Below are 12,905 nucleotides of genomic sequence, written 5' to 3' on the forward strand. Positions count from 1 at the left end.
TGTGTGTGTGTGTAAAAGTGTCATAACACACACAATACTATGGGTCAAATAGTGATCCCTAATGCAAATTTACACCCATCAGTGAAAACAAATTATTCAGAGCATCATGCATGATTCATAAGCAGATTAAGACATGTGACAAGTTGTATAAAAGGTAGGTGATCTCAGCACACATCCAAACACAAACACGTTTACTGACATGTCTGATCAGGTGTAAATGTCATAAAACCTGTCAAAAATCTCCAAAAATAAAAAAAAGAAATAACACATAACTTGCATATTGAAAATGAAACAGATTTTTAGTTTTCATTGTGGCATTATTTTCAGAATATTTAAGTATATCGTTCTCCTCAATTCTCATTACCATATTGCAAAAATATCTAATGATCATTACAGTAATGCAAAAAAATGATGTATCATTTAAATTATAAGGCAGGGCTCGACAATAATGACTACCCAATGGCCAGGGACCACTGTGAGAAACATTCAGGCCAGTTGCTAGAACTGTCACTTGCCCGATCAGGCCAGTGTTGCACTTACAACATCAGTGCGAGAAGACAGCAAGTGAGAGAGCACAAAAATTACATGGCACGAACACAGTATTATAACTGAGCACTCAGAGATGAGCAAGCGTGATTTCATTGAGCGCGCAGAGGCGAGAGAGCACCTAGAACTGTCCTTGGAGTATATATATATATATATATAAAATATACTCTCCTAGAACTGTCCTTGCTCTGTTCCAAGCATCGATTACCAAATGTATTGAAAAAAGCAAACAAAAAAAAACATGAATTTCAGAGTGGAATTGCACATCTTATGCAACATTTTAATTATCCCAGCACATTCCACGTTTACACAGTGTAGGAAATTCCCACATTTTTCACATGTTGGTGAAAATTAGCAATCCACACAAAGGAACACAAGAAATAAATAGGACTGTAAATCCATCTCTCCGTGCATCTCTTTCATCATATCTTCCCATGAAGCGTAGACACTGTCTAACGCGCATGCGTTCTCATAAAGGCACAGAGTGCAAGTATTGTTCCCACAGTTAAAAATAAATAAATAAATAAAAAAGACTTTTCTCATATTTTTTTCGTCTTTAGAGATGAGGTGCTTCAATGAATGAATTGTTTTTATGAAGAGTGATCTGAATGGTGTACACTCAAGACAGAAAGCCCAACAAAGGCAAAAAACTAGAGTAAACATCGGTAACGGTAAGGCATCTACATCTTCAGTCGTTTAGTGCAAACTAGCTTGGTACAGCGACTGTTGTGGATTTTGTGTACACTATGACATTGAAATAAAACGAGTTCTTCAAACACAGTATTCATGGACATGCTAAATTTGATCTATTCTAATCTTTCCTTTACCATAACATTCTGTATCACTAGATAATTAAGGTTTAGTTGACGCTAAGCAGTTCTCCAATAAAGGTAATACTTGTCTTTAGAATTAACGTGAAATGTAGACAGTCTCCAAAGATTATTGATATGAGGGACAATAATAATCTGTCCTTAACAGTAGAAGCATGCTCACTTGATTTCTGACGTTTGTTTTTAGGCAAAACAATTATATTATAGGAGTAAAAAATAACTTTAGAAATGACCTCAAACTCTGACATTTTCCAAATGCAAATGATATTCCAAAGCTGACGGGGGCAGCAGAGATGATCATGCTGATCCACGTAGAAAGATGGCAGTATAGCGAAGAAGAGCAATGCTAACGCTAGCTAGAGAACTACTGAATGCCCCTTTAATGCTCTATCGAGTTTTAAATCAACAAAACCGAGCTCTCTAGCCTAAACCTAACCGACAGTGTCAGAAAAGCAAATGTGAGATGAATAAAGCAATCACGTCATTTTGTGGTGTTTCTATGACACTTTTGGCTCACGTGTCGACTCACGTGCTCTTCAGGACTCGTACCCTGGTCCTTTACATCACAAGTGCAGCACTCTATCAGCTGAGCTACCACGCAATTTGATCACACTTGAACAAACTTGTAAATGTAGTTGATTATGTAATGCAAACGTTAAAATGCATCGCCTTACATGTCCTACTATTGTAAAAGTGTTTTGATGTCATAAAATAGCATTGTGTGAGGAACAGGGTAAAAAGTGAGTTAAGGTTAGGTTAGGGTTAGGATAAGGAAACATGCCATGCAAAAATAATTTTACAATAATGTAATGGGATTACATTACATCTCTAAGACCAGGTTGGGTACTTAAATTGCTTTCAGGTTCTTTTGGAGTTCTTGGTGTAACATTGCAGGCTTTTCAGATCAGCATATTGGTTTCCTTAAAGTACATTGCTGAACCAAAGGACCATTGAAAACCATTACGTAATTATTGGTGTCTGCCAAGGAAAGCAGCACTATTACTGAACTCACACTTACAGTTAGGGATCTGAAAGGGACCCCAATAAAATCATAGAGAATTTGGGACTTTGCCACTTTTATCTGGGCCAGTAAGCTACCAGATCAAAGACTCAATAACCTTTTATATTCTTATGAGCAATTAAGCAAAAATCTATTAATAAAATAAAAAGAAGGACTGTGAATTTGGTAGGAACATGTCTTGCATGCGGAGACTCAGAGCACTAGCCATGATATAAGTCTGTGTGAGCGTTCAAGACCTGATATGACTGTGGTTGGCATTGGTGTATTATCAATTTCATGTGTGTATGAGTGTGAGAGAGTGAGATAAGAGACAATATAGTCTTTGCAATAGGTAAAGGGTGATAGTGAGAAAAAGAGAACGGAAAATAATGTATCTAGATTTGACTAAAGTGCAAAAAGAACGTCTTGAGTCAAGACTGGATCAAAGTGCCGTCAGAAGCTAACATGGAAATGACGTACTTTCACATGTCTAAATAAGTTCTGTTGCGATAGGTAAACGCATTCTCTCCATTCAGGAGGACTATTGAACTAATTCAGGTTTTAGCACGCCAATTGTGTTATCTCGGTTGAATAGCCATTCTGATGGAGTCGCTGGCTAACTCTGCCCTGATAAATCTCTGCTGTGATCAAGTGACATGATTGCTTTATTACGATATCAAGTCATCAGATGAATCACGTTAAATATTAAACCAAATGCTTGCCAGCGAAATTCAGCTAACTGAAGAGCTTGAACTAAATTTAAAGACAAAAATAACCTTCAGCATCAACTTACTTGCACATGGTACTGTGACGTCTCTTGCATGATGACGTTTGAGTTTGAATACTTCTTTCGTTGTTCTGAAAACAAAACAAAAAACAAAATGGTAAATTCTGTGAGAAAGAGATGAATGAAGATGACAAAAAAAATGGACATCCAGGTTGTACTTATTACACACAAAGTTTTTGTGTTCCAGAGGCCACATCCACACCAACCCGTTTTTGTTGGAAAACATTTCGATTTCGCCGTTTTTCTCTTTCGAAAATACTCTCCATTTCCGCATAATTTGGAAAACGATGACGCTAGGAAAATGAAAACTAAGTTTTCACACAAAAACGGGTTAGTGGATGGGGCCTGTGTTATGTAGTTTAATCCAAGTGTCCATATTTTCATGAACTAGATATAAAAATAAGTAAGTCTTAAACTGAATGTGTAGACAAACATTACAAACACACTAACCTGAATAGTGCCACATTTTGGCAAAAGAGGACAGGCTAGATCACTTAAGACAAAAGGTTTCAAGCATACAAACAGAAAGAAAACATGAAACACCAGTCAACGGCAACATTATAAAAATCGAAAACACCAAACGCTTCAATACAGTTGGCAAAAAGCAGCACTAAACACGCCAGTTCAACGTTGTTTACGAGTCATGTTCAAGTCAAATGAGAATCCATGAATTTCAGAAATAACAAGTTTCAGTCTCACCCTTCGAACCAAGGAATTTAAATTCTTCTCTATAAATCTGTGTTAAAAACCTCCATGGTCTTGGCACTGACGGACTTGCGAACAGGAAATGTTCTGACAGGCTGGAACTGTGCTTCACCTGTCTCTTTTATCTGAGGTCAAAGGTCAAACTGTGTTACACTCACATAACCCTTCCTCCCCCTGTCAGTGACTTCAATATCATATCACTGTTTGTTTTACAGCAGCCCTATAAATCAGTTTTATGTTGCATGTTTCACAAAACACTCGACATTCGCTTTAACTGAGACAGATCAACTCACTTATTTGGGTTTCACCCAGATTTTATTGCTCTTTCATAGCTCAGGGGACTTCACTGAATTCTCATTATGTTTCATTTAAAGTATTTCATTTTGCCTCTTAAAATTCCTTAGGAGAAACAAAAATAGACACAAATAAGACAATTGTTGACATACAGTAAGAGTATAGATATATCAAATTAATGTGGACTGCATAGCTCAGATCATTTGGTTTTGGAATAATTTGATGAAAAATGGTTGAGTTCATGAAATCACTGATTGCAGACTTGTATCATGGCAAATCTGAGTATAGTTTGAGATGTTGTTGAGATCTCTTCTAAAACTTTTGAAGTCTTTTCCTTAGGAGAAAAAGCATACGCTTAAGCATTTGTTTGCCGTTTAATCTCGTTGCAGTCTAAGAGAAACAATTGAGATATTAAAGAGATCTCATTTGTGATTATTCTTTCCAACTGCCCAGCCCCTCTTAAAACAGGCAAACTCTTCTTTTAAACAGTGTCGCCTATGGGCTTTTAATGAGATTTAAACGTAGTTTTACGGTCATATTAAGTTGAGTTCAAGGTTAAACGGCGTTATCAAAGGCGATTCTCTCTCGGAAGCATGTTTTAACGTTGAAGTATGTTTACAGTGCTCTTTAAGGTCTGGTTATGGCTCAGCCATGAGAATACTGATAACAAGGTCACAATCTTATAAAAATAGTTGCATAAGCAGTGCTGCAATGGACAAATGGCATGTTGTCAGGATGATGAATGTTTTCAAAGTTGTCATAATGGCTTCATTCAGATTAGGGATGGGAATTGTAAGTAATTTAACGATTCCGGATCCTTAACTGTTCCTTTATTGATTCTTTTAGTACTTTTTATGAAGAAATATCTGGAAATAAGAAATGAAACTAATTGCACAGTAACAATTCTTGGTTAATTTCAAGTTGGACACAAAATGAATTACTTACGATTCAATTCGTTTTTCACTAAAAAGAACCAGCGGATAAGAGTCATTTGTTCAGGAGGTTCAACAGAACCGACCCATAAGGGGATCAGACTACATTTGTCATGCTGTGACAAAAAAGAACTGAATCATGGGGGCCTGGGTAGCTCAGCGAGTACGGATGCTGACTACCACCCCTGGAGTCGCGAGTTCGAATCCAGGGCGTGCTGAGTGACTCCAGCCAGGTATCTTAAGCAAACAAATTGGCCCGGTTGCTAGGGAGGGTAGAGTCACATGGGGTAACCTCCTTGTGGTCGCGATTAGTGGTTCTCACTCTCAATGGGGCACGTGGATCGTGGAGAGTAGCATGAGCCTCCACATGCTGCGAGTCTCCGTGGTGTCATGTACTGTGAGCCACGTGATAAGATGCGCAGATTGACGGTCTCAGAAACGGAGGCAACTGAGACTTGTCCTCCGCCACCCAGATTGAGGTGCGTAACCGTGCCACCACGAGGACCTAACAAGTAGTGGGAATTGGACATTTCAAATTGGGAGAATAAAATAACTGAATCATAAGAGTCATTCCTTCATAAATCAGTCTAAACCGGTCGTGTTTGTTTCACACTGTTGATTTAGTAGCGGGGTTGCTGTGCTGCTGAATAGTAGCGCAAGAAAAATTGTCAGAGCATTTTAGTACAGTGTTGCTGTGCTGTTTGAGAACCATTAACGGAACCGAAAGTCATGAACATTATTCGGTTCTGGTACTTAAAAAAAGATGGAACCAGTTCTCAATACGATTCAGATTCAATTGCTTTTGCAAAAGAACTGAGTCTGGACATTAAGGAGAATCACTGCAACTGAAGGTAAACTATGGAAAAATCTGGAAAAAACTGATGGAATGAAGGTAGAATGATTGTGAAAAGTGATTCTATCCTCCGCACCAAAACTCCAACATTATCATATTTTGCAATGGTTACAAGGTTAACAAGTGAACACAATAAAACCACACTGGCATATGTCAAGGCAAGGGTCAACTATATAATGAAGCTAGATTTTATAGGTTGAACAGCGATCAGTGTTGGGGCAGGTTGTCACATATTATTGGCAATACTAATATAGCTTTTAACATGCCAAAAAAGTCCAGTAAACTGAAACTGAATTCAGAGAAAGAGGGAGATGGAGAGATAGGGGGTCATCGCCCTGTACGAGACTCTCAGGTTAAGTGACCAGAGCTAATCATTACCTCTAAATGAGCACATGTTGTTATTTGCTGCTTTACGGGATCAGATATCAGTTACATTCTCTAACACCCACCTCCTCCCTGCTCATCCTCCAATTAGATCTCTCTCTTTCTCTTTCTCTGTCACAGTCTATCTCTCTCTCCGAATGTATCTCACCAGGAAGTCTTCGTCACACTCTTTTCCTCTCTTCCTGTTGGATGGAGAGAGTTCTAACAGTAGCGTGGGGCGTTCGCTCCATGGGTGTCTTTGTGAAAGTCGAACTGTGCACATGCGTAATTTATGCCTGACATTTACTCCAAACGCTTCGCAGTATGTCGACAGCTCGCAACTAGAGAGCTAAACATTGCATGGGTCGAACTCAACCTGAGAGGGATTTCAGGTCGACAATGAACTGTCTCCTAATTCATACTCCACCTGATTTAGAGGCACAGCGGCAGAGGCGGCTGTGGCTCAGGTGGTAGAGCGGGTTGGCCACTAATCGCAGGGTTGGTGGTTTGATTCCTGGCCCACATGACTCCACATGTCGAAGACAAGACACTGAACCCCAAGTTGCTCACAATGGCAGGCTAGCGCCTTGCATGGCAGCTCTGCTGTCACTGGTGTGTGAATGGGTGAATGAGTCACAGTGTATAGAGCTTTGAAAACCGCTAAGGTTAAAAAAGCACTATATAAGTGCAGACCGTTTACCATAGTTCACAGAAAAATAAAAATTTTGTCATCGTTTATTTACATTAGTGTTGTTCCAAACCTGTTTGACTTACTTTCTTCTGTGGAACACAAAAGGAAATGTTACGTAAAATGACTGACTCAGTAATGCCGTCATTTTTGCTAAATTTAATTACATGGTTCATTACACGTATCACAGCAGAGGTGTAATGTCCACTGTGTGGCGCTAAAAGCGAGTTAAATGTCCTCCCAATGTTCTCCCGCTCTATTGAATTTTAAATCAACAAAACCGACCTCCCTACCCTAAACCTTTAACCTATACCTAACCGATAGTGTCAGAAAAAGCAAATGTGACATGAAAAACACAACTTCTGAAACAACCACGTAATTTTGTGGTATTTTTGTGACACTTTCAGCTCACGTGCTGACCCGTGTGCCCTTCGGGACTCATACCCTGGTCCTATGGTCACTCTATCAGTTGAGCTACCGTGCAATTTGATCGCACTCAAACAAGCTTGTAAATGTAGTTGGTTATGTAATACAGATATTCAAAAGTCATGCACTATATTAAAAGTGTTTAGATGTCATAATAGTAGCATATGCATTGTGTGCAGAACAGGTGAAAAGTAAGTGTTTATGAACTGATAATCTGCCGTTTTACTTGTGATTTGTGTAAAGAGAATGAAAGTCATTAGTTGTTCGTAAGCGTCTCATACGTGTGTCATTTCACCAGGAAAATGCAGCAATATGTAGAACAAGCCAAGTAAAATCATTTAAAAAAATACAACAGGTGCAGCATGTCTATTAGGCTGCATTTACACATCACACAGCTAAGATATTTTGAGACGTAAGATTTTTGTCCTGTCTGCACATTCATATCACGTCAAGAGGGGCATTTTGACTAAGAAGCGCATTTCAAATTTCAGGTGCATCTGCATTCACCACGAGACACGACATACGCATGTGAGCTTTTGAAAGCAGCCGGCTGTAGTCAAATATCACGCGGGTACCGAACTGAGTGAGTATTAAACTGAGCAGGGATTTAACAGCAAAAAAATAAAAAATATTGACAAAACTAAATAAAAAAATACAAAAAAAGCTTACACTGCAGCAAAAAAAAAAAAAAAAAAAAAAAAAAAAAAAACATTCCGGCTATAAAGTGATACAGTGGCTTAATGCAAACAATGTTGAGGGGGAAGCAAAAAAATAACACTCAGAATAAAAAATACCAACCCGCAGGGGCCTGGGTAGCTCAGCAAGTAAAAACGCTGACTACCACCCCTGGAGTCATGAGTCCGAATCATCGAGTGACCTCCTCGTGGTTGCTGTAATGTGGTTCACTCTCGGTGGGGCACGTGGTGAGTTGTGCATGGAAGCCTCCACAGGCGCTAGGTCTCCATGGTAACGCACTCAACAAGCCATGTGATAAGATGCACGGATTGACAGTCTCAGATGCGGAGGCAACTGAGATTCGTCCTCCACCACCCGGATTGAGGCGAGTCACTACACCACCACGAGGACTTAGAGCACATTGGGAATTGGGCATTCCAAATTGGGCAGAAAAAAAAAATTATGCAAATATAATTTGCATGTTAATTTCCATACAAAATAACAATGTAACAGGCTAATTTGTTAGTGTTATTAGGAGCAACACAAAATTGTAATGTGTAACTTTTAAAAGACAACATTCAAGTCCACTCTAAGCCTCTTCCCCCCGAACACACATTCACATTCAAACACATGACATCATGTAAAACGCTGTCCTAGAGTGACTGCTGGGGTTCTTGTAATGCTATACGTCTCACCTCTGTGTCTTACTCTCTCTCACTGTCAGCACAAGTGTCTTGAAACTGACATGTATTCTCTTGCTTATTATAAAACTTTTTAAATATTTATTCACAGTTATTTGGTCACACTTATTTGTTTTCTATCAAACTTGAGATTCGGCATTTAAAATGCACCATCATCCTATTACAGCCAAACTCTTGTACTTTTGTGACAACACGTGTCTCACAACCCCTCTTCAGGTCCAAGCATAACCTGTCGTGATGATGCCATGCCAACTAGCTCCGGTGTGCCTTCTGGAAACAGGAAATGCTATGAAAGCCATCTGTTCCACAGATCTGTTCAGCACAATTTTAACATGTTCAGTGCTCTTTTGTCTTGAGTTTCACAACACCATTCCAACATGTACAGTAAATATTTGCAATAAAAAAATGACAGAAAGCTAAGCGGAAATTTGTGTCGGCATGCAAAGAGAGTGACGTGTACTCGCCCACTCACCACCAGCAAAGATTTCCGGCCAATCGGAGTATCCAAAAGGAAGGGAAATGGACAGAAGATGATAAAAAATGAAGGAAACTGGAAAGAAGTCTAGATTAACAAATTACATTATTGTTTTGAGTCGTCGAGCAGGCGAAATACCTGTGATCAGAGCAGATCACTGGTGTCCTGAGTGAGTGAATCCTAACGGACCATCTCTCTCTCTCTTTTATCAGATGCTGGTGTGATAAGTGTGTGGTTTTTGAAGCACCTCTGATTTGCATGCTCTGTCTGAAAGCATGAATTGAGTGATAGATGGGAGAGTATTTTGTATTTGCAGAGGGCCATTGGCAAAGGAAGTTTAATAGGAGGACAGGAGATTATAAAACCAAGCCACAAGAACAGATTTAAAGGCACGTCTCGGTGTGTCTGTGCAAAAAGAAATGTAAAACTTTGCAAGAGCGTCAGGTTTGACTGAATGAGTGAGTATGCGTGTGTGTGCGTGTGTGCGTGTGTGTGTGTGCTCACTTGGCAGGGAGTGTACTGTCCCTTGGGTTGCTGGCAGAGTGCAGAACATGATAAAAACATGTTGTGTATATTATGCAAGACTCACAAGGTGCACAAATGAGCACACACATAAGCACATTGGTGAATCTCATAAAGCCTGTGAAGAACCTTTAAAGGTCATATTTTACCCCAAAATCAGAAGAGATAATAATTATGCTTTGCATAAAGAAAATGAAGCCTATTTTAGGTCTATTAAGTGTGACATTATTATCATGGCATTTAAGCATATTTTCTCTCTCAACTCTCATTACTGTTATGCAAAAAAAAAAAAAAAATTCTAATTACTGTAAATAAAAATTATTATGTATTATTTAAGTATTAAAAGAATATTCCAGATTCAATACAAGTTAAGCTCATTCGACAGCATTTGATTACCACAAAAATACATTTTGACTTGCCCCTCCTTTTCTAAAAGTAAAAAGAAACAATCGAGGTTACAGTGAGGCACTTGCAACTGAAGTCAATAGGGGCCAATTTTTGAACATTAAAATATTCAGTTTCAAAAGTATAGCCACAAGACATAAACAATGTGTGTTAACATGATTTTAGTGTGATAAAATCACTTACTAACCTTTTCTGTGTAGTTATAGCCAATTTTGCAACTTTGTTGCCATGACGTTGTAATTTCAACAAACCCTAAAATGACTGTAAAAATGACAATTTAAACAACTTTACAGCTGAAATATTACATGATTTTAACAGAAGAATTAATGTAAGTGTTTTTATAATATTAGAAGCTTCACACTCCTGTCTTTAAACCCTCTAAAAATTGGCCCCATTCACTTCCATTGTAAGTGCCTCACTGTAACTTCTTTTTAAAAGGAGGGACGCGATGAAATAATTTTTTCTGGTTTTCAACATTATGCCACAAATGCTGTTGATTGAGCTTAACTTGTATTGAATCTGGAATACCCCATTTATACATCTCGGTCCAATTTATTTTACTGCCTTAAATTTACACTGATTTAAATAAATAACTTATTATTATTGTTATTGTTATTATATAATATCATTAATTATGTAAATTATAATAATTATAATAATAATGAATATAATAATAATAATAATAATAATAATAATAAGACATATGAATATTATTGTTTTTATTATTAATATTATTAATAATAATGTTATTAATACTACTACTAATAATTATTATTTTAGTAGTAGTTGTAGTAGTAGTAGCAGTGTTAGTATTGTATACATTAATAATAATTATTCAAATGAATTGGTTAATTGATTAATAGTTAATTAAGTAATTATTTAAAAAAATATATGATTTTAATTTAATTAAAAATTATTATAATAATTTAATAGCTCTATATTATTACTTTGTCAACAATTGTCTTTTTAAAATAAATTGTAAGTTTACATAAGGAATTTTAGGAGAAACATCCGAGACAAATTTGATACATAACTGAGAACTATAAAAGAGCAATCTCTGAGCAATACAAATTTTGTATGGGTACAGTAATGAAAATCTAAAGAGAATTATCATTGAAAATAATGAAAATTACATCAGTATACATTCCTATTGAATTTGGGGGCAGGGGTAAATGAGCATTATTGTCATGAAAATAATGTAATAATAATGAAATTATTAATGGCCCTAGAAATGGCTTAATTTTCATTGTACAAAATAATATAGTAATTATTATTTTAATTATTATTATTAATCTTATATTTTTCATTTAATAATAATTTGTTTTTCTTTCTTTAGATGTTGAGGTGAAATTACACAGACAGCTTAAGGCTGTGTTAGGTTAACACACTCCTAGAGAACTCATCAATCATCTGTCAAAACATTCTGCCTCTCTCTCTCTCTTTCTCTGTCTGTCTCTCTCTCTCTGCCTCTCTCTCTCTGTCTGTCTCTCTCTCTCTCTCTGTCTCTCTCTCTCTCCTCTCTCCCTCCCCCTCTCTCTCTGTCTCTCTCTCTCTCTCTCTCTCTCTCTGCCTCTCTCCCCCTCTCTCTCTCTCTCTCTCTCCCCCTCTCTCTCTCTCTCTCCCCCTCTCTCTCTCTCTCTGTCTGTCTCTCTCTCTCTCCCTCTCTCTCTCCCTGTCTCTCTCTCTCTCTGCCTCTCTCTCTCTGTCTCTGCCTCTCTCTCTCTCTCTCTCTCTCTGCCCCTCTCTCTCTCTCTCTCTCCCTCCCTCGCTCCCCCTCTCTCTCTCTCTCCTCTCTCCCTCCCCCTCTCTCTCTCTGCCTCTCTCTCTCTCTCTCCCCCTCTCTCTCGCTCTCCTCTCTCCCTCCCTCTCTCGCTCTCCCTCTCTTCCTCTCTCTCTCTCTCCCTCCCTCCCTCCCTCCCTCTCTGTCTCTCTCTCTCTCTCGCTCTCGTTCTCTCCACGTTTTATGACATTAAGTCATTTACCAAAGGTCCTTTTAGGGTTTGATCTTCTGGTAAACAATAAAAGTAATTTCAGGACAGAAACAAAGAACTCTTTATCTTGTTCTGCATCTTAACCCTCTCTTACTTCCATTCTTGTTCTCAGTTTTATTTCCAAGTGTCTTTTATGCACAAGTCAGACCAGGTTGAGCACACGCCCCCTTTTCCAGACCCAGCTGGGCACAGAGGCAGGCTGTGTATAAATTTAGGCCTAGACACACACACCCCCTTGAGGCACACACAAACACACATATGTAATTGCCATGACTACAGCAGTAGGTTAAACACCCTGCTTCAAGAAACTATGAGCTCATTTAAAGTCTGGTTGACATGAAATTAAGTGTCCATTTAATGCAAACATTATTAAGTAAAGATCAGATATCTGATCCAATACACAGGGTCAAAATTAAATTAAACAAATACTATTATGCTAAATTTCTTACTATAAAACTATTTTTATTCAGCTTTAAATTTTATATTAATTCTGTCTCTAAAATCCATCTGGACAAGCTGTGTTTGAAGCCATTGTGAAACATTGAGAAAACTGTGGGCAGTAAAAAAAATAATTTTTAATAATAAATATACACACACACACACACACACACACACGCACATTTTACATATTGCAATATATTGCAATAACATTTATATTTCAAACCTTTTTTTTACACAGTGTATAACATATAATCCTTTATGTTTTTTAACA

At 37.9% G+C, this 12,905-nt stretch overlaps 1 protein-coding gene across 5 annotated transcripts in view; it reads right to left on the reverse strand.

The window, feature by feature from the left end:
- Positions 1 to 12,905, reverse strand: part of LOC127437190 (epidermal growth factor receptor kinase substrate 8-like protein 2) — a 56,903-nt gene that overhangs the window by 22,066 nt on the left and 21,932 nt on the right. For 3 of the 5 annotated variants that reach the window (XM_051691956.1, XM_051691955.1, XM_051691959.1), the window contains one exon: positions 3,170 to 3,234. In XM_051691956.1, the coding sequence (XP_051547916.1) occupies positions 3,170 to 3,234 (65 nt within the window). Of the gene's footprint in view, positions 1 to 3,169; positions 3,235 to 3,613; positions 3,645 to 9,272; positions 9,414 to 12,905 lie in introns of those variants that run through there. The other 2 variants (XM_051691960.1, XM_051691957.1) reach the window with 2 other exon arrangements.

Source organism: Myxocyprinus asiaticus, chromosome 48, assembly GCF_019703515.2.
Source record: "Myxocyprinus asiaticus isolate MX2 ecotype Aquarium Trade chromosome 48, UBuf_Myxa_2, whole genome shotgun sequence".
NCBI lineage: Eukaryota > Metazoa > Chordata > Actinopteri > Cypriniformes > Catostomidae > Myxocyprinus > Myxocyprinus asiaticus.